The sequence below is a fragment of the Cloeon dipterum genome, chromosome 3 (assembly GCF_949628265.1).
Source record: "Cloeon dipterum chromosome 3, ieCloDipt1.1, whole genome shotgun sequence".
In the NCBI taxonomy this organism is placed as follows: Eukaryota; Metazoa; Arthropoda; class Insecta; order Ephemeroptera; family Baetidae; genus Cloeon; species Cloeon dipterum.
The window spans coordinates 1,968,125-1,988,326 of record NC_088788.1 but is presented as its reverse complement, the minus strand read 5'-3'; the positions used below and the strand labels follow the sequence as shown (position 1 = coordinate 1,988,326).

Here is a 20,202-nt window from a genome sequence, read left to right as displayed (position 1 = left end):
GGAGCCGTCAAAGATTTCTGGCAAAAATTCGATTTATCAAGGCGAGAGTTCCCTCTTTCGCAGCGGAAACAAAAGTTGAAACATTTCCACTGGTGAAAAGTCTCCTTCTTAATCATCTCCGTCTCCGCGCTGGCGGAATTCGCGATTTATCTTACTTGGCCGCCACCGCGGCGCGAGAACAGAGATTTTGGAAACAAAGAGCCAAACTTTCCAGCAGAATTTGCATCTAAATTACCCTTTCGCATTTGGTTTCAGGCATGAAGGCGGCGATTTTGATACAAAAATGGTACCGGCGCTACCTGGCGCGGATGGAGGTGCGTAGGAGATACACGTGGACCATTTTCCAGTCGCTCGAGTACGCCGGCGAGCAGGACGAGGTGCAGGTCAGTCCAATAAATTGCAAATAACCATCTTCACAGTGTAGCAGACGTACGTGTCTACCTTTTTTTGCCAAAGAACTGCTTTTTATCAAAGCGAATGGAACAAAAAAGCTTTTTCCTTTGATGCTTTTAATGATCGATCTGAGTGTGTTAAATTTGCTCTTCCAAGCACATTCGCGTGGAAAATAATTTGCTAAATTACATTCAAAAGCAAACTAAACTGGAAGGGTGAATATTTCATAACTGTCACTTCTTTTTCCTTTTCAATCATCAAATTAATATTTTATTTTTTCAGTCAAACGTAAATAACTAAAACTCATGCTGGGAAATTAAAATCCGCTTAACCAGTAGTAAAACCAAAACTGGAATATGATTCTGAAAAAAGGACCGTCTGCACCCTCATTTTGCTGAGAACAATAAACAAAATCTTGTGAAACCGTCGCTACATTCACTAGTCCAATTTTTTAAAAGTCTGCATGTGTTTTTTTTTTAATTCCGCCGGCACGAGGCATTTAAACAATTAAAATTACCCTTTCACGAAAGGTGCATGTACGTCAATTAAGGCCGCACTATACCAATTTGAGAAACAAAATTTTGACAGGTCACGATAAAGCACAATTATATTGTGTTGTGACGAGGAACAAACAGCAAACACACGCGGTCGGTCTGTTCTGTACAACGTATTGTTAGAAAACTAACTGCGGCAACTCTGCAGTCGTCGTGTGCGGCTGATTTACGGACGCATTAGTATCAATAATGCATCTACGAGGCAAAATAACGGGGTAAAAATTTCCGGTCAGCCCTTTTGCGCTGTAAATTGTTCTATTCTTGCACGCGCCGAAAGGGTCGATTCGACGTCAGCGTTATCGTGCAGCGAGCGTGTTTGTCTGATTATTTTGTAAACAGCCGTTGGCTGCTGCTAAGAGCAAAACAAAAACAGAATCTCGATCCATGTTGGCAGCTGTACAACTTCTTCAAGACCCTGCTGGCCAAGGCGCCCACGACCAGCGGCCCCCTCAGCGTCACCGACCCTGGCCCTCCGCCCGACTCGGACGACCCTGAGGACGGATTCGGCCCGGTCGAGCCAGGATACAAAGGGCCCAGGGTCGATTTTCCGCTCACCAAGCAGGGACTCGACATCCTACTCACTTCCTTCAGACACAAAAAGGTGAGCCAAATTTCCTAATTTCACGCTATCTGTGAATACGCGTTTTTAATCTCAATATTTAGATGTTTTTGAAGCCCACACGTGTTTGCAAATAATTTATTTAGCATGACGAAGGAGCTACCGGTCTCAAGAAAACAATAAATGATTCAAGGTTAAATTTCTTTTTAATCTGCCAAGCATAGCAAACTTATTCTAAAAGCTACGCAATCAATCAAATTTAAACATTTCCGATTAATAGCAGCCACATATAGCCTAATTTTCTGATCATGCTTGACAAATCGCTTTATTTCTGCTTTAAATGTCAATTAAAATAAAACGTTGTAATTACCCAAGCAGATAATGATTGCATTCCAATCTCGTCATAATCACTTTTATGAACACGACTAGCATGGTTTTAGCCCTACATTAAATCGATTTTTCCGCTCACAATTAAAAATTAAATTCAAAATTGTTCTGAAAGGCATCGATGAGTTTTAGAAACGCAATAAAAGTGAATTAGCCGCTATTAAAGTTTCACAAATAATTTCCGGCCGTTACGAATGATTCAGACGGCATTGGACGATTTAAAAAATCTTCCAATTGCATAATTCGTGCTCGTGCGTTAGGCCAAAAAGATGACGAAACGCGTAGACAAATGTAATTTCCTTTCCAAAGAAAAAAGAAGTAATAAATCTATTTTTATTTTGTGTGTAATTAAGCTAATGCTTTTTCATGCACGATAATCGTTTTATGGTCTTTTAGCTTGACTGCATATAAGGAAAACGCGTACAATGAGAGGTCTAGCTCTAATCTCGCACGTGTGTGCCTGTGTATTTTCGGCTCTTGGACGCGCATTGATTCACTCTCTCTCTCTCTCTCTGCGAAAGGACAAAACAGCTGTAGTGGCGCGTCTGCGGCGAAGGAGGATAAAGGGCTGCGATTTTATCTCGGCACTAAACTCGCTTACAAATGGCCGGTTGCGCGCATTAGTATACACGTGAAATTTGTATGAAAGCTGTCTGGCAGGGGATGAAAAATTCACGCAGGGAAAAAGCGAATCGATATAAAAAAAAATGCCAAATAATGCGTTCCTGCTTCCTGGCGGCGCCCGGTATGCGGTTCCGCTTATTTACAAGCAGAATTCCTGGGGAAGTGAGTTTCTACAAAAAGCAATTTGATTTTGGTTGGCCCTGCTTCAGATAAAATAAATCATGGCTTACGCCCACTTTCTCTTATCGCTGCACGTGTTTTGTATAATTATAATAAATATTGCCTGTGTCACGAGGATTTGCCGGGGGGTTCCGCAGTGTTTATCGTCTTTAAATCGATTGAATATTCAGTTATTTGCTTTATGAAATGAATATCATTTAAATAGACGGACCGATTGATAAGCAAAATGACGAATACAGCAATGGTTAATTCAATAAAACTAAAAATTGTCCGTTTTTTCATTTATTTGTTTCAGCCGCAGCGCGTGCACGCGCACTACGCGTACCACATAATCAGGGACGCGACGGCCATCCTGCGCCGGCTGCCCAACCTGAACCAGGCGAGCACGGCCGTCGGCAAGCAAATCACTATCTGCGGAGACCTGCACGGCAAGCTGCAGGACCTGCTCGTCATACTGCACAAGGTAAAAGATATATGAAGGCTCCGCAGTCCGCACCCGCACTTGCAGTTTCGCACATTCGCAGATTAGCCCCTTTTTCTTTGAATGCTCACGACGCGGGCAATATCTTTGCTGGCGCGACCTTTAAACTTTCGGCGCGAGAGCAGCTTATTGTAAGTAAAAGGATTTCCGTCACGATCACGGTTCGCTATAAGCATTAATCAAATCAGGGCCGCCCTCACTCATTATCTTCGCCGAGGCTGGCTTAAATTATATTATTTACTGCACATAATGAGGCCACTTTCACGGCGGCGAGAAAATTTCAAATCCGCATGGCATGCATTTATCCTCGTTGGCAGATCAAAGGCTATGATGGAGCCTAACGAGGCTCAATTCCAGACCGGGCCAGCCATCCAAATGGAGAAATCAATGTCCAATATACGCGGTTCACCGTCAAATGCAGACACGCACCCACGCAGAGGGGGATGGATATAGCATATGGCCCGGTGATATTTTCCCATTATTTTCATCTCGCCGAAATGATAAAGTTCAACCTGTCACGTGAAAAGGCAAACTTTTGCTCCGAGCTTTTTTTGCGCACAAGATTTATCCGGCGCGCGGCACATTGCAGGCAAACATTTGCATTTAAAAGAAAAGAGAAACTGTTGAGCTCGCTTCTATTGTATACTATTATCTGCGCTCGCTCAAGTGGCTTCTCCACCCACGTACAGCACAAAGAAAAGTGGATCTCAACACGATTGTATATCAAATAGTTCCATAAGCTCGGAATTTAATATCACAAGAATCTTGATTTCATTTCGCAACTACGCTCAAGTTTTTTCTCCCACAAATTCAAATTAATTCGCGATTCGCGACATTCTTGTGTCACATGGTTTGGCAAAAGAGCGCCAAAAAAAAACAGGAATCCCACATTTTACAATTGTACAGCATTTTTGTTGTGCTGTTCTTATTTCTTCCCGATGCTAAAAAAAATTTAGATCACCGATTTAGACTAATTTTAGCGGGTGTTTTCTCCCACTTACAAGCAGGATCGTAAAAACAAACTCTCAACACTCGCACGGCAATCCAAAGAGAGCTTTTTGTTTCCCAAAGTCACACGCCATCCTGGATCTGCGCAGTGCGAACCAATTTTATCTCAAATCTGGCCCCCGCTGTTGTTTTCGTGAATTGCTACACGTTATACCCAAACCACGATTTGGTTTGGTTTAAACTGCACCTCGTGAAAGAAAAACCCAGAAGGAAAAAACAGCAAACTCTGTCTGGTGTCGTGTCGCGCTTTTATACTGTTCTAATTCCCACCCAGGGTGTGTCTGCACTCGAGCAACATGCAGTAAAAAGATGTTCCCAAGAGAGCATTATTTATTCCCGCGGATGATAAACACAGTGGAGGGAGCGTGGTGGCAAAAAGAGCTGTGAGCAGAATGGATCATGTGCGCTGAAATCCCCCGAGTGGCCTGGCCGCGCGCGCGAATGGATAAAATGCGGACGTGCATGTTTCAGAACGGACTGCCGTGCGCGGAAAACCCGTACGTGTTCAACGGCGACTTCGTGGACCGAGGCAAACGCTCGATGGAGGTGCTGCTGCTGCTGTGCGCTCTGCTGATCGTCTTCCCCGGCGCCGTCTTCCTCAACCGCGGCAACCACGAAGACAGAGCCATCAACGTCAGGCGAGTATACGCACCTTATTTCCTTTCTTAATCTCTGCGCGCGGGCGCGCGCCCGAAATAAGGAGAATTTGCGACCGACCCCTCGTAATTGGCTCAAGGGCTGTGCTGCACAGTTGATGGCATGCGATTAAACGCGCAGGCAACCCTCGAGGCGGCAACCAGCCCGAAAGCGAATCTCGCAGTTCGCGGAAAGGGCGCGCCTTTAAAGTGTTCTAACTATTATTCCGCAGCCTCTCCTCGTTGATTAATGACCAAAATTTCCGACCAACACAAACTTGTTCAACTAAACTTGGCTACTTATAACCCAATTTAAGATGGAATGGCTGCATAAATAGATAAATAAACGATATGACAAACTACAATTATAAATCCCATTGGGGTTTGGGTTCACGCGACGGTCAGACATGGCGTCTGGTAGAGTTCGGCGGGAAAGTAAAAAACGTAAAATTAAATTGGCTTGGAAAATTCCTCATGAAAATGAATATTTTCTTTTCTAATTTCTTTACTAACAACTGATTAGCCCGGTAATTGGCGAATCGACCGTTTAGATAGCACATCAGGCCAATGGAAATGTAAAAAATACGAGGGAATGAAATTATTAGGTCGGCACGCCTCTTCTTCGACGCTTCTGATTGACCGCTGGACTGTCTCCTGATTGGCCTCCGTTATTTCGACGCCATTTGGACTTCTGACCGGCGGGAACCAACACAGATCGCAACCTGGCCCCCGTTGGGAATTACGACTGCGCAGAAGGTTTTAATTTGGATCACGCATGCGCAGTGATGAATTTCAGCATCTCTGTAAGATAAAAAAGCGATCTGAACATACTGCGCATGCTCAAGATGCGCACAAAATTACTGCGCAGCATCAAAATGGGTGAATATTCAAACAAATGCAAATTTTGACGCTATACATTGCTTTCTGACCGGCGGGAAAACCAACACAGATCGCAATCCGGACATGAATCAGCAGATTTACCAAAAATGAAAAGTGAAACCTAAAATTGCAGCATTTATTTGCGTTTAGTTCACTTTCTGAGAAAGTTCGGGAATTTTGCAATCGCACTCGAGAGCACCGTGTTTTCAAGCTTTGAAGCTTTTACTGCGTGAAACAAGTGTGCATAAAGGCCACGCGACAGGAGCATTAGCCGGAACAGAGGCATTTGATGCTTTTTTGGCACAAAGCACGCGCAACAAGGCAATGGCATCTCCCAATCTCCCAGCTGGCGCTCGCAGGGAAGAGGCGTCGCGCACGCAAGCCACTTTGCCTAAAAGCAGCCGGCGACGCGCGCGCGTGTCGTGCGTGCGAAATGGCATTACAGCCGACGTTAGCCGGCGGGCAAAGTGCGCGCAGTCCGCGAGGGAGGCCTGCTTTTAGGCGCGCACAAATTAGTTTATCGTCAGACAGGATATATAGCGGCGCCTAATTCGACGAGACGCATCGCCGCAAGATTTAATGCAATCAGTGCGCTGCGCACGCGGAAGCGTCGTTAGTCGTCCAAGGGGGGTGCGGGACGCCGCGCCTAATCAGCTCTCATTGTGCGTCGCGATGCACGAGACTCGATCCGGAGATACACATTAATTGCAAGCTCCATCAAAAAGCAATTAGCGCAAATGACACACGGGCGCATCCATTTTCAAAATGTGCGAGAGGTTGCAATCAAGTCAAATCTGAGGCAATTCCTCAGCACAAATGATGCACAGGTTGCATTAATTCAAACTTGCAATAACAAAACGAATTTAAAATTTAAAACTACATTTTTAAAATCAAATAAATCTTAAGAAACGGAGCAATAAATTTTAAAAACTATAAAAAGGAAACTAAAATCTCTAAAATAAGATATTTTTCAATTACTGCATGCTTTTAAAAAGTTTTGCAAAGAGAAAAATTAGTTCTTTCATCGATTTGGCCAGGTTCAATTAGTTAAATTTAAAAAAATCATTTTCCTCTCAGCGTCCTCTCAAGTTGAAGAGCATTAAAGCGTTGGAGTTTTTACCGTCGGTGTTGCAGCTCTCGAGTTAATCGACATTAATCCTGTTGAAACGCGCGAATTTATCGCTGTGAGCAAAAAGCGATGCACGCCGCGCGTTTATTGGTTTTGCTCCCGTTTTTCCTGATTGCTGCAGCCGGCACACACATTCATGCCTTTTTACGGCACGCGAGCTACGTACACACGCGCGTCGCTGGTTGTTTGTTATATTATTGCAGAGCCGGGTTTGTGCGCGCAAGCCGTATAAACACTTTATGGTTTCCAGCAGGAAATTGCTCTTAATACCCGGGCGAACAAGGCGCGCGGCGACGCGACGCGATGCGGCGAGCCTCCTCTAAATATTAACCCGCTTGCGTCACTCGACACCGCAGCTTTTCGCCGTAGACGCACAGAAAGAGAGCCGGGCCACTTTTTGTCCGTCCGCCGCGTGCAGATTACCGCGAAAACAAAGACCGTGCAAAATTTCGGCAGCGCAAAAAGATAACGCACTTTATTGCGAGAGGCTTTCGCGTGCTGTCAGCGCGCACTCGCTGCTCCCAAGAGTGTGGAGAAATGCAAAATTCTTTGGCAGCTAAAGTGCTACACACCGAGTTTTACGGCGCGCGCCAGGGTGTAAAAGTATATGGAGATAAAACTGACTTAATTCAAGGCAAACTTGCATGCCCGCGCTTAATATTGCTTCTCTTGCGCCCACAAACTTTATGACACGTTCGTATAAAAAATAATTATTGCGTAATGAAGAACGATGGCGATCATGACCTTAATTGAGCCCGACGTAAATCGCTTCATTATTACTTTGCTTCCAACAGAGAAACCTCCACAACTTTTTTTATAAATCGATTTTTACCAAAATTCCCAAGAGAGTGGAGTTTTACCATTTGCTTGTATGGCCAGGACGAGAAATTTCAAAAAAAAAACAGGCATATATACCAACAGCTGTTTAAAATGCGCATCTTTAAATTTAAATAGACTGATTGGCTGTACTCAGCGCGTAGAATTAATTCATCACATTCAAATTTTTACACTTTTAATTCAATAAATTTTTAACATCGATTCAAAAGGATATATATTTTAATGCATTTCTGGCGTTTGGAACTCGAGATTTGACGGTCATATTATTTATGGAAAAATTCGGAAACTCTTGGTTAATTATTTTGCTGAGCCGAATTCCTCGAATCTGTAATTTCCGCTAAATTTGGTGTTCCTTTTTCATTTTTTAAAAATTCTTATCGTCCTTTTGCCATGATACTTGACCTAAATTTTGTCCTCATTCGATCGGCGAGAGACACCTCATTTTTTAGATGAAATTTTAAGAGACTCACGATAAAATCAGCGGAGAGGGTAGCTTGTTGTTATTTTGTATGCGTGTGTATTTATGTAAAAACCGCAATACAACTGTTAGTTTGTGAGACACAATTTCTCTCCACGTTTCGCGTACGTCTGCTGCCTGCGAGACACGCTTCTCATACCGCGGTGAAGAAATCGCAGGCTCAATTATTAAAATTCAATCTCGAGTGTACATGTCTGTGCAGTCACCGCGAGATTACATTGAGCAATGCACTGCGGTTGGTCAGATCATTATTTGCCGAGAGCATGTTCCAAGAAAAGAGCTGCTCTAATATTTGCAGAGGAGATGGAGAGTTCAGTTACTTTTATTTTACGAGTCAATCAGCGTGCACTCCATTCGCCACATTCGCCGCACGTGGCTAAGAAAATAATGCTTCTCTCTGCTCTGCTCTGTATAGTAATGACAAGCTTCTTTCACAAGCCTTGTAATCTTGAACAGGTGTTCGCGAAGGCTTTTCTCATCAATTTCCCGCGCCGACTGTTACTTTATTAAGCAGCCCTGTGTTCTCTGGTGTTCTGGAGACGCAATATTTCACCCTGTGTGCGAATCAATACACGTTGTCTCTGGCTGTGTGTGTGTGTGTGTATGCGGATAAACAGCGGCCGACAGCACAATATGCTAGTCAGTCACGCGAAAATGAAAAATCACCTCTCGCCTCTCCGCATGCTGATTAGGCTGTGCCGCCGCGCACGAATTTCCTTTCAGCCTCTCCGACACGTCCGCGTAATTTCTCCTTTTTTGCCTCTTGTAAATGGCTTAAGCAGAACTAAGGAAGTCAAGTGAACAGCAGGGTGCAGCAACAATTCCCCAAACATAATAGGCACACACACACACACGGAGGCAAATCCGAGGTCAACGCTATACGGCTATAATTATAGTAATAAAATCCAGCAATTCGTGTTCAAAAGGGCGCGAGAGCAAAACACAATTACCCAAAACAAAGCAGCGTTTTCTTCTTTTTTTTTTAAATTAAGCCGAAAATTTATTCTGCGGAAAAATATATTTCGTCAAAAGTTTTAAAGTCCCAATTCGGCTATGATTTAATTTATTTTAATTTTGCTACTTCTAAAAAGTAAGAATCTGTGCACCTTATCTTAGCTTTTGGGGCAATGTTTTTCAAAATTTTACCATTCAATCCTCAGGCTCTGCAAAATACACGTCCAGTAGAATTAAATTACTAATCCTTGCGTGGTTGGGAAAAGAAGACGACGACAGAAACAGCATCCCTTAAATGAAAGAGGCGTCATGGCGCTGCGTGATCGGAGGGACAAGGAAATTGATTTGGGAAGCGAGTGCGACGCGCAGTACAGTGTTTTTTCCTCGACCGATAAGTGAATTAAGGCGCTCCTCCGCAGGGGAGAGAAAGCGTCGCTCGCAAAACTTTTTCACCTCTCGTCGGGGCAACTTATTTTTCTTTGATTTGCGCTGCAATTCCCGATTTTTTCACTGCTGCCGAGAAGGAAAGTCGCGCAGAGTGTCGCGCCACACGGGCGTAAAAAGTGTCGTAATTAATTATTTCTCGCTGTCAAAAGGGCGACGCGGGTGAAAATTAATGACTTGTGACACCCACACGTCAGGCAAAAGTGAGAAAAAGCTTTTCCGAATTAGTTTTCCGACTCCGAGTTGAGTTCCGTGGCACGTATTGCCGAATTTTCCGGCTGCGCGACATCACGATTTTGGCGAAGCAAAAATTACAAGCTCAAAGCACGAGTCAATCTGCGGATTTCAACTCTTTTATCCCGACACATAGTCAGCAGTTTGTCACTCAGTCAGCCGGTTCAGTGGCCTGCTTAAATTACCTTTTTTGCTGGCGATTCAAACGGCGGCGTGCTTTGAAGTGTCCTCTTTGAAGATTGCAATTTTATTTCGAGGCTGCCGTAAGCTAGAACTGAATTTCTATGTCGCGCGGGCGCGCGTCCTGTTTTTGCGTCAATCAACATTCTGCAGGCAGCATCCCGATGGGGAGGCGGCGGCGGCAATGAAATCGCTGGCGCGAAATCGATACCTGGTCCATTCGCTGCCTTCGGCGAGAGAATTCTGAGCAATTTGCATGCAAATTGATTGAGTCTTCCCCGGCAAAAGGTTAAGTGCATTTTGTCCTTGCGTTGAACGAGCGTCGTGCAGAGCATATGGCACTCGTTTAGAAATAATGCACTAAAGCCCCAATTAGAGCGAAATAAAGAATTCTTTGAAAGTTCGTTTCATGCAGAGAGAAAAAATAAATTTTCTCCTCCATTAATTGTGCTTTGTTCTCACACGCATTCTTGGTATTTGCAGGTATGGATTCATAAGAGAAGTTCGGACGAAATACAGGGTAAGCAAAACTATATAACATTTTTAATCTGTAATATTTCAGTTTGACGTAGAAATACATGCTATTTAAGCAAAAAAACTCATTATAAACGATACAATTTAAGTCATTTTTTCCAAACTCTTTGAGAAAGTCTCCAGAGCCGTGTTGGAAGCGTTTAAAAAACGGTAATTTTAGAATAAAACCCAAGTTATTATTTTCGTTTTAAAAATATAAGCCTTGACAAAAAGTAAAAATGCGAGCCAATTAAGGCAACCCGACCTTAACGCCAGGTAATCATTGCTGATAACACGCAGGAACTGGCGAATTGTTTCCTGCTTTAGCCGCGAGCAAAGCCGTGTCGTGTTTGATTAATTAAATACAAGCGTCGACGACGGTATTTCAGTAGTGCCGGAGATAAAGCAAACAAAGCCGCTCCTTGGCAAACAAAACAAAAGGAATATTCCACTCTGCATTCCACCCGGATGCAAATAATATATAATATTGTTTAGCTTGGTGCGCGCGCGGTAATTTGGTCAATGGAATTGCAAATCGCGCCAACGGCTGTGCAGCGCGCGCGCGTATTGTTTTATTAGGTTGTCACGCTGCTCCGTCTGCTGGCTGTTGATCTATGTAGATTAATGATCAAACTGCAAATTAGCACTCGCGTTGCGCTGCCAAACGACATCACTCGGCACGAGTCAAGATAAACAACTAGGGTGTGAAGCAATTCAACGCGCAAGACAAATCAAAACTTTTGTTGTCTTGTTTATTTTCTCTTCTGCTTGTTTGAATTATTCTTTCATCAAATAATTTTTTACCATGAAGAAGAATATAATTTTAACATTGTTAAACATCAACCCTCACATATAAATTAAATACTTGTAAAGGTTTTTTCTTGCTGCGTATACAAGTCGATACATAAAAACTGTTTTTTTTTTAATTTTCAGCGGGTCACGCGAATTTTAATTTTGGAGATATACTGATATAACCAACTCCCGGCGGAAACGCGGCGAGCAAAAATTATAATCAGAGTCAAATGTTTTTAGGATTTGAAATGTGTCGTCGGCCGCGAAATACATTGATGAAAATGTGTTAAAAATTCTCGGACGGAAACTTATTCACATTGGTACTGTACGCAAATTCTCTAAACTCTCCCAAAATGAACAAAATTTAAACATGGTACTTACTCAGTGCTGAAATTCGACCATCTTTTGGAGTGTCCGTCCGGGGTCCTCGGTGGCCGCCTCCTATATAGGTCGCTCAATCACGGCCGCAGGTCTCGTCTGCACTATTGACACAGAAAGACAGAGAATTTTCGCAAAACCCCCAATTTTGTCTCGGCAAAACCGGTCTCAAAGTGACGGCCGTGCTCTTCCGTGTCTGAAAAACTTTTATTTTCGAGAATCCGTCCAGTGCATTCTGAGTTTGAAGCGAAAAACGCGTGTTAAAATGAGTAATCGCAAACACCGAAAGACATTGTTTTGGAAAGGCGCGGTGCCAATGTGCAGTTTGTGCCTGCTCGTCGCTGTCGCTCGCAAAAAGGCCAAGTTTTCATTTTTTCTAAAAATCGCCATAATTCGTGTCTGGGCTGGAATCGTTTCAAACTCGGTTTGGCATCCTTTGACACCGAAATAAACAGCTGAGAGTCGTAAAACTTACTAAAAAATCTAAAGGGCAATTAATTATGGCCAAAATGTGAGTTTTCACGTATTGGACATTTGATAATTTTTTATCTTCCAAATTTATGCTTCTCTTCCCAGAGTTTTTATCACTCTTAAACGTTGTATTAAATAATTGGCCGAAGACAGAAACGTTTCACATGTTCGCTGATAATTTTATTCTATTTCATTTTCCCCCTTCAGTTTCTTGCGCCGCGCTTTCACTCGCTGAAGCCGCCTGCTGCTGTTCGCCTTTTTCTCGCTTGCGCGTTTTTTCTTCTCGTACTTTTGTAAACCAATTTCGGCTTGACGGTTGATCCAATGCAAGAATTATGAAACCAGGCTCATAATACTCAAATAGGGTCCCACGCATTATGCCCGCGACAAAAAAAATATAGTTTTTTCAACTAAAAAAAAAAAACAACACGACTCCTATCATTCCAATCGGACCCAGCCAGTGTTAGAAATGTGAAATTGAGCGCGTCGATTGGGCACCATTAAGGCCCCCTCGGCCCCAACTTAAATCGAAGACCCCCAAAATAGCAACTTATTTGGTTTAATTTGTTCTTTACATTTTCCTATGTCACCCGTGAGGTACGCGATCTTCCACCAACTTTCCCATGCACATTTGTGTTCGCCCACAGGTAACCGCAACACTTTTCCCCGCGCTCATCAACGGAGAAAATTATCATCGCATCCCACATTCGAATTTTTGCACGTGAAACCGGTTCAAATTAAATATCTTCCAACATATTTTGAAAACACCGAATTTAAATTATTAAAAATAAAAAATTGGCACCTCTCAAGCATTTAAAGGCTCGAATGGGGGTCTCGGTGAACTTGGGAGTCCAAAGATCTTTCGGAAGTCCACAGTAAACGTTGACCGGTCCAACGAGGCCTTTTTGGAAGGGCGCAAAGATTGCTACGATCGACCCAGAGCACCGTTTGGTATTTGAAGACCCGGCTTGACGAAGACCCCGCACGAAACAGAAATGCATCGCATTCCACGCGACCGACCCACCCCTTCCGACAGCAAACGCGCCCCCTCACCCTCAGTGTGTCCAAAGTCCCCTCCCCCCACCCCGTTTCGCAGCTTTGGACACGCAGAGAGATGTTGGAAAAACGCTTTGTTGCCGGCTGGCAGGGCGAGTGCTCGCGTGGAAACGCCGGTGTCTAACAAGATCTGCAGGGAGTCCAGCGTCTGTAGCTTAGTATCTGAACACAGCCAACCAAATTCAGCATACGATGCGAGAGAAGCGCCTAAATTACTTTATAAAGAGAAAAACCGGCAACAATTTTTGCCTCAGTCCGGCATTGCTTTAAGAATTAGGTCTTGGAAGAAATTTAAAATTTTAGAAAAAATTGCGAAGCTATTAAAAATTAGATATTAATCCGGTTTACCTGCGCTTGTTATAATTAAAACATTTTATTTTTCGGTAATTCGGTGACCTGATAATTCGGCTGGTCAGTATGAGAAAATAGACACCTAAATCCGTCAAGTGATTCTCGATTTATTCGTAAAATACTGCCAACAATCGAGTTATTACACTACATGTGCAACAGTTTTTAATTTTTAATTTAAAAATTTTCCAACCAATCAAATGCGCGACACCGAATTATCAAACATGAAAAACCCCATTTTCGGTTATTTAGCGGGCCGAATTCGGCCGCTGATTCGGTCACAGCATCGGTCAGTATGAGAAAAATCACCTAAATCCATCAAGTGATTCTCTAGTTAATTAATTCTCGGCCGCTGAACGCGTCGTCTAGAGCGAAAATCGCAACAATGATCGAATTACAAAATTAAAACCAATGCAGAGGGTCGATGACCTTTTGCATAGCGATAGCGGCACAGGCACAGTGTGCAATTGTACGTATATTTTTATTGCATCCAAACGCGCAAAAACACCAGTCGGAAGGTCGAATTTAGCCGGCGAGTCGGCCACAACGTTGGCCGCGATAAAATGAGTCGAAATAAACCAAATGCGAGAACATTTTTGGCGGGAAACTAATTCACATGCGAGAATTCTCTAAATTAGCCCAAAATTAATGTAATTTAAATATAATTTAAACAGGTATGCACTTACTCTGTGCTTCCTCACAATCAGTGGTGGGTCGCCCGCGGTCCACGATGGCCGCCTCATGGCCACAGGCCGCCTCCCAGCTCGCTCAATCACGGCCGCAGTCCATATCGCAGTCCATTCGTCCGCTCGCTGCAAGCAACAAGAAAGAGAACATAAAATTATACATTTCTTCCAAGAAAATTTAGGCTGATTAATCATATTAACTCATTTTCAGACCATAAATTACATTATTTAATTCTTGTCACTCGCAAAACCACAATTTTTGGCCATTCGGCAGGCTGTCGGGCCGAATTCGGCCACGACGTCGGCCGAGTTAAACTGGCAAGAAGTATGAGACCAAAACCCCGTCAAGTGATCCTCGAGTTAATCGAATAAAAATGAGAAAAAATTCCGCACCTAATATTAACCTTTATCTGACCCTACATTGACCCGCTATTTATGAAAATAACAGTGAATTCGACCCATCGGCAAGCCTTCGGGCCAAATTCGGCCAACGAGTCTGCCGCACTGTCGCACACGTCGGCTGCGTCAAAATGAGACCAAAAAAATAGTAATTAGTTAAGTGGTTCGCGAGATATTGACGAAATTCTTGGCCAGATAAAAATTCTCATGCGCGAATTCTTTCAAATCCCCAAAATCGAACAGCATTGAAGCTTGTTAACTTACAATCAGAGCGGAAATTCAGCCATCAGTTGGTGTGGCCGTCGGCCGAGGGCCTCGGTGGCCGCCAGGTAGCCGCAGGCCGCCTCCCAGAACGCTCATTGCCGGCCGCAGTGCAGCGCCCGTGCACCGTTCGCGCTCATCCGCTCGCTGCAAGCAAAAGCAACGCGCAATACGCATGCGCGCGCACTCGAGCCTGGTGAATGCTTGTTGCCAGCAGCTGCATGTTATGAATGGGCAAAGAATTTTCGCACAGCTCCGAATTCGCGCTGCCATAAGAACGCAATACATACATGTTAAAAAATGGAATAATGATAGTGATTTTTTATTTGAAAAAATTATATAAACCCTAATCGACTAATTTTTTCATATTATTTTCTTCTGACCAATGCCGAAAATCCAATTTTTCGAATTTACCTGTTATGCCCCCTTTTTTAGCATGGGAAATTAATTGCTTCCATGGCAGCGTGATGAGAACAATTATAAAAATTTAATATTGAGATGATGATAAAAAATAGTACTTCAAAGTTGTTTTTTATTTAGAAAAAAAAGATTTTTTTTCTAAAATGGGTAAGTGTTTGGCCTCATTAAAATATATTTCATAGTTGCCTGTGAAAAACTGCCTATATTCAGAGAGCTGATTAAAATATTTTGGAAAAAATCAAAATACCGAAAATTAGGTTAATTTATTTGAGAATCATTTCAGACAAATTATCTTTCATTATTTTAATAATTTTTATGATTTTCAGCGGTAAACTCGGACCCTTATGGTTATCAGACTTTGCAAATTACAAGGAAAATTTTTATTGATTTACAAAGACACATTCATTGCTTACCACGGGAAAATTTCTGATAGTGAAAACGTTATTAAAAAACATTTTTTGATGCTAGCATAGAAATCTAGTGCAAGCCCCTTTTGAATATGATTTTCAGATGCAATCGGAGAGGCTTTTGCACCAAATAGAGCGGCTGTATCGGGCTCTACCCCTCGGAACGGTGGTGGACAGCCAGGTGTTGGTGGTGCACGGCGGCATTTCCAACAAAACCGATTTGCGGGAAGTCTGGACCCTGGACCGATTCAAGGTAAGTGATAGAATTTTCGCCGTGCCATTAATCTTGCGCGCTTCCTGTGTGCGGTGTAAGGGGGGAATTGGATTTATATATATCGTGGATATTATTCGTCCAATCGATAAATGAACCCTCTGCAATAGAGATAAAACCAGCGCACCACTTGCTAAGCGAGAGAGAAGAATGGGACAGGAGTGAGTGCGCCCTGCGCCCATTCCGATTGGAAACTGATCGAGGGTGAAATTGCGAGGGCGAATCTGATTACATTTATATGGCGAAAGATGGGAAAGCACAGCGGTGTGCGTGGTTGAACAAGAAAAGAACATAATCCTGAGAGCTATTCAAATTTGGATGTAAATTTCATACACGAAGCTCAGATACGATTTTTTTTTAATTCTTTTCAGCTAGCATCTCTGATGGATCCCCCTCAAAGCGCAAAAGACAACCCAGATGGGACGGAAGAAGACGATACTCCAGAAAGACGAGCGTGGAGACAGGTATGATTTAATTTTCGACTTAAAGACTGTCTTCGACGATGTTTCTGAGCACACCAATCGATTCCTGAGGGTCGAATTAGGTAAATTGGACGTTTTTTCCGTTAAAAAGTGCAGCGTGACGTGCGAACTTTTTTCCCGCCAAAACAATATGAATGCGAGAGGTGCGCATGCGTCAGAACTAGTTTGAGCACTTGCAGAGAGACGGCCTGTACGAATGACTTCTTTTTCAGATCCAGCCAGCTCTGACGCATGCGCACTTTTTCGCAATCATAAGTTTTGGCGGGAAAAAAGTTCGCACGTCGCGCTGCACTTTTTGGTCGGAAAAAACATCTAATTTACCTAATTCGACCCTCAGAAATCGATTGGTGGGCTCAGAAACTTTGTCAAAGACGGTCTTTGATTTATAAAAAAAAATTACATACGTCATCTTTATTGGCATGAAAATGATTATTTAAATTAAACTTGTATATCCATAGAAATCTGTGCCTTTTTCACGACTTCTTCAGTTGATTTTTTACGTTTCAGAGATATTTTTAAAAATTCAGATCGTTTTAAAATAAATTTTAGATGGTCTTTTACAGTCTGGATCCAACTATATACATATTCCAAATATCCTGGAGCTCTGTAAAATGAAAGAAAACCTTCCAAAATTTTTTTTTAAATATGCTTTTGATTCTTTATTCAGATTTGACAGTAAGCTCATTTCCTATAAATGTATTAAACGCAGGTTTTCGACATCCTGTGGAGCGACCCACAAGTGGCGGACGGATGCAGCCACAACACGCTGCGCGGGGCGGGCACCTACTTTGGTCCTGACGTGACGGAAGAGTTCCTGCGGAGGCACGACCTGCGGCTGCTGGTGCGATCTCACGAGTGCAAGCTCGAAGGCTACGAGCTGGCCCACAACAATAAGGTACTAAACTTTCCTCGCTCTCTGCTCTCGCGTTCAATTATTCACGCACTAAAAGCGTGTGGGCGCTAAATTTCCACTCTTGTGTGTTTCTGTGCGCAGTGCATCACCATTTTCTCAGCGAGCGACTACTACGAAGTTGGCTCCAACAAGGGCGCTTATGTCAAGCTCTCTGGCAATCCTTTGACGCCCCAGTTCGTCCAGTTCCAGGTAATGGAAAACTTTTGGCCAAACTTCTACTCCGACCATCACTTTAATTGATAAAGTTTGAGGCCCACCACACCATATTTTTCTCTTCCCTAAATTTATTAGGGTTTTTTCGTTAAATGTCACAATTCGATATTTAGTTCCGCCCGGCCGGACAGTAAATAATATTTTTATTTATTGCTGCACCAAAATGTACATTTTTAGGCTAGCGCAATGTCCTCTTCTTAAATAAATCCTAATCGTTAAAGACTGTTTGCATGAATTTAAACGCGATAACGAACACGAAACACGAATGCTCGGCTTTTGAATGCTAAAACGTTATATTATCTGCTCTGTGAGAGAGGCGTGAATTTAAAATCAGCTCACAAATTGACCAGTTGTATGAACCCTTTTAGTGTTTGAAGCCGCCAACCGATGGCGCCACCGTATACTTGCGTAATAAATTTAATTTAAGGCACTTCCGCTGCGATTTTAGATTTAATCCAGCCACTGTGGGTCCTTCACTTAAAATTCTTTCTTTTTACGTGCTGAAAATCAAAATCGGTTCAGCCAATCGCAGTAGAATCGTGAAAAACTATTTCTTGAAATGAAAAAATATTTTCCGACTATTCTAGGGTGAATGGCTAGACTGATTTTGGTTTTCAGCGCGTCAAAAGAAAGGAAATTAAGTGAAGAATGCACAGTTCCAGGATTCAGTCTAAATCGCACCGGAAGTGCCTTAAAATTAAATTTATTACCAAAGTATACGGTGGCGCCATCTGTTGGCGGCTTCGAACACTAAGGGTTTATACAACTGGCTGAATTTGTCAATTAAATTTGGAATTTGCGTGTGCAGGTTAGTGCGGCCAAGGCCAACAAACGGCGTCTGACGTTTCGGCAGCGGGTTGGCCTGGTGGAGCGGTCGGCGCTGAAGAGTCTGGCGGCGACCATCGAGGCGCGGCGCATCGTCCTGGAAGCCGAGTTCAAGAACAGGGACCCGGAGTCGAAAGGTACAGTAATTTGCATTCAGCACGAACTCGGGGCTTAATGCCGCGCGTGCGATGGATGGGTTTGAAGACGTGAGAGGGCTCTTTTTGCAGGCACAATCTCGGTGAAAGAGTGGTGCGAGGCGATGCAAAGCGGCACCGGCTTGTCAGTGCCCTGGAGGCTGCTGAGGGACCGTGTTTTATCGCCGGCGGCCGCCGAGGAGGCGGCCAAGACGGGCTTGATCAAATACAGCGAGACGTTCTGCGGGCCGGGATCGGTGAGTCGTGTTGCATGTAAATTGAGTTCTGCCTCGCACGGCGCGCCAATAAATTTTCCTCGCCTCCGAGCACATTTTAATCTCTCTTAAAAAAGGAGATTTAGCTGTTTAAATCGATGAATTGCGGCTGTGCCTTTTTCTCTTCTCGGAAATTATTTTCAATCATTCTAGTTAATTAAATTCATTTTTAAAAGTTCTGCATCTATTCGGTTTGACAGTTGCGAATTTGTTCGAGGAATTTACCATTGAAATTATATTAGAAGGAAACCACACAATATTCGAATTAAAATTTACATTTTATCACCGGGAATATGGGGTTGCGATCTGTGTTGTTTCCAGCTGGTCGTCGAAATTTATAATTGTTTGAATATTCGTCCAGTTTGAAGCTGCGCAGTAAACTTGTGCGCATCTTAATCATGCGCAGTATGTTCAAATCGCTTCTTTATCGGCCAGGGAGGCTAAAACTCATCATTGCGCATGCGTGACCCAAATGAAAACCTTCTGCGCAGCCATATCTGCGTGTCGCATCAATCCGGACCCCAGTACATTTTATAAACCTATTTTTAATTGCTTTTTGCTTTATATTATTGGTTTAGAACTTATGCGAATTAGGGTTGAAGCACTGAAGGATATTTCCAATAGTAATTGAATTCAGCTTCCCATCCTTGTATTGAAAATAGCCTTATAATGAACAGCTTGCTTCTCACATCGAGTATAATCTGTATTTAATTTCAATGGAAAACATGTAGACTAAACGCACTGATTCGATGCCGATGTGGGTGCGGCGTTGTAATCACAATTAATTAGGTCACGCCGCGCTTCCTCCTACACACAAATGGCAACTAACTATAAGCGACCCGATTGTGCTCGAGATCACGCGTCTCAATGGTTTAGCAGTGCAAATCAGTTCGCGTCAGAGTAAATACAAATAGTCATCCGGCCGGAAAAATGAGCCAAATGAATTATTTGCGTTGGCGTGGAGTGCGCGATCGAGCGCAGAATTTCCCGGCCGTTGCATAATTAATGGCGCTCTCTGCGCTCACTGCGAGCACCGGGCGCGCGTGTGTGTATTTAATTAATCGGACTAACTATTGTCGACAGCAGTCTGGATGCTACGTGACTGAGGCCCTCTACAGGGACAAAATGGCTCTGGAGTCGCTCTTCAGCGCCCTTGACACGGACCACTCAGGTAACGCTCATTCGGAATGTATAATGCTTTTAACTTTTAATGCGCGTGTAATCGCCTGGAAGGCAATCAAAGGGTGTACATGTGTGTGATAGCTGAATTAGCTCTTTCAGCGCGTTTGAATGCATTAAATAGGGCGAACGGAACGGGATTGGCGCTATTTTTTATCAAGGCATATATGCACCCGCTCGTACCCTGTGATCAGCCGGTTGCACAATAAACATAATAAGAAAC

The 20,202-nt window shown here is 43.3% G+C and overlaps 2 protein-coding genes across 3 annotated transcripts in view; both read left to right on the top strand.

Moving 5' to 3' along the window:
- The window catches only part of Zw (glucose-6-phosphate 1-dehydrogenase Zw), a 109,408-nt gene that overhangs the window by 44,035 nt on the left and 45,171 nt on the right, over positions 1 to 20,202 (top strand). The gene's annotated exons all lie outside the window — the stretch shown is intronic.
- Positions 1 to 20,202, top strand: part of rdgC (retinal degeneration C) — a 37,599-nt gene that overhangs the window by 15,190 nt on the left and 2,207 nt on the right. Inside the window, exons 3-14 of one of the 2 annotated variants that reach the window (XM_065483761.1) lie at positions 256 to 383; positions 1,342 to 1,548; positions 2,993 to 3,160; positions 4,658 to 4,824; positions 10,440 to 10,476; positions 15,791 to 15,940; positions 16,330 to 16,422; positions 17,150 to 17,335; positions 17,435 to 17,542; positions 18,375 to 18,528; positions 18,619 to 18,782; positions 19,887 to 19,971. In XM_065483761.1, coding sequence (XP_065339833.1) covers positions 256 to 383; positions 1,342 to 1,548; positions 2,993 to 3,160; positions 4,658 to 4,824; positions 10,440 to 10,476; positions 15,791 to 15,940; positions 16,330 to 16,422; positions 17,150 to 17,335; positions 17,435 to 17,542; positions 18,375 to 18,528; positions 18,619 to 18,782; positions 19,887 to 19,971 — 1,647 coding nt within the window. Of the gene's footprint in view, positions 1 to 255; positions 384 to 1,341; positions 1,549 to 2,992; positions 3,161 to 4,657; positions 4,825 to 10,439; positions 10,477 to 15,790; positions 15,941 to 16,329; positions 16,423 to 17,149; positions 17,336 to 17,434; positions 17,543 to 18,374; positions 18,529 to 18,618; positions 18,783 to 19,883; positions 19,972 to 20,202 lie in introns of both variants that reach the window. The other variant, XM_065483760.1, reaches the window with a different exon arrangement.